Consider the following 1,640-nt stretch of genomic DNA (forward strand, 5'->3'; position numbering starts at 1 on the left):
AGTGACCATCGCGTCCGGTGGCGTGCTGCCCAACATCCACGGCGTGCTGCTGCCCAAGACCAAGGGCAAGAAGGGCAAGGACGAGGCCGAGTAAACAGCTCGTCGCGGCTTTGCCAGTGCTGCAGCACTCGCTCACCCCCCAAAACGGTGGCTCTCGCCACCACCAAACCATGATCCCTGGACGAGACATGCACAACTGCAATGGATGACGGTGGCTCTTGCCCTCCCAAAATCAAACTTTTTCTTTGGGGCGGATCCCATCTGTGATGCTTGGATGATAGTGCTGTTGCGTCTGAGCAGTGCTTTGCTGCTGACGTGATACTTCAGTGGTTGCTTCTCATGCGGATTGAGACGCCAAGTGGTTGCATCGCTCGTCCTCACTTGATCCATTTGAAGGCCAGCCATCACTGTTTGTTGGTTCCTTGAACTTCTTGCTGCCGACACAACGTGGTCCATCAAGTGGTGTTTAGGTGAAGCCCCCGAAGCTGCATCCATTCTGAGACATCTCCCGTATGCCTCACTGCTACAGCAGGATCCTGCAGAGTACGCACCTGGGAGGTGCCTGACAATTGTGTGAGCATAATTTTTTGGTTTGTTGATTTCCCGTGCGGTATGCACGATACCGAGGTGGAGTGGGGCCCTATCGCAGCAAACTGGGGTACAGACGCCACTGCACCTCACCCACATCCATCAATGTCTTCATGCGCCGCGAGCTGCAGCGAATGCTGCGTGCTGAGTGTGCTTCCTGCACAACTCCAACCTGCGTCACAATTCCAGCTCAGCAGCGGGTTTTCAACGCCACCGCCAGATATCGCACAGAATGACACAATATGCATGGGGCTACCGCGTGTGGGCACACTTGGTGACCCACTTGCACTGCCATCTGGCATCAAGCCCGCGGTGCCCACGCAAGTTGTGAAACGCATTGGTGTGTTGACACCAGAAGGTAGCCATCCGCAATTGCTGCTTGCCTAACAACATCGTGTTATGGCAGCCTTATTTCTTAACGTGTGTTCACCATGTCACTTGGTCGCTTGCAGCAACGCACAATCTTTACCCTTACCATCACGCTTTGCCCAAAGGCTAGCATTGCCCGTAGGCAGTAAATGCATAGCCTGCTGTCAGCAACAATACAAGCCGGCAGGGCGGCAATCTGCGCTGTGGAAGTGCGGTGAAGCCCGCCCTGCCGGCCCGCTGGTCATTGACATTGCATGTTGCGGCCCATCCTTTCGCTAATGCACCTGCAGCACCCAGTCAAATGCCCCTGATTGGCATGCGCAGCAACCATCATGTGAGGCAAGCCAATTCAGGCTAGGTGTTCTGAGTGTGGGTATATTCAAGCCTTGCACGCAGCGCTGCTGCTTGTTGTCATCACTCACCGTCACCGGTGAAGTTGAGGGTGAGGCGGTGTATGTTGATGTCGCGGTCCGTCCAGCACGCCCATGTGGGAAGGTTGAGAATGTGGAACCTGTACTACGAGCTTTTCTTCGAACGCAGCTTACCTGTTGGTTTTGAGAACACGAGATCATCGTGACGCGATCACGCCCAGTCTCCACAACAACGGACTGCCGTCTCCGCCGTGCAATCGTGACGGTTTAGATTGAGCGCGATGCATGCACAGGCGAAGTTGCGGGTTGGTC

General features: G+C 55.2%; 1 protein-coding gene across 1 annotated transcript in view; it reads left to right on the forward strand.

The window, feature by feature from the left end:
• Positions 1–94, forward strand: part of MNEG_9390 (hypothetical protein) — a gene marked incomplete at both ends in the record, with an annotated part of 1,488 nt that extends 1,394 nt beyond the window's left edge. The window contains one exon of the mRNA XM_014042140.1: positions 59–94. Coding sequence (XP_013897594.1) covers positions 59–94 — 36 coding nt within the window. The remainder of the gene's footprint in view (positions 1–58) is intronic.
• Between the last annotated feature and the right edge of the window lie 1,546 nt (positions 95–1,640).

Source organism: Monoraphidium neglectum (assembly GCF_000611645.1).
Source record: "Monoraphidium neglectum strain SAG 48.87 unplaced genomic scaffold scaffold01918, whole genome shotgun sequence".
Lineage (NCBI taxonomy): Eukaryota > Viridiplantae > Chlorophyta > Chlorophyceae > Sphaeropleales > Selenastraceae > Monoraphidium > Monoraphidium neglectum.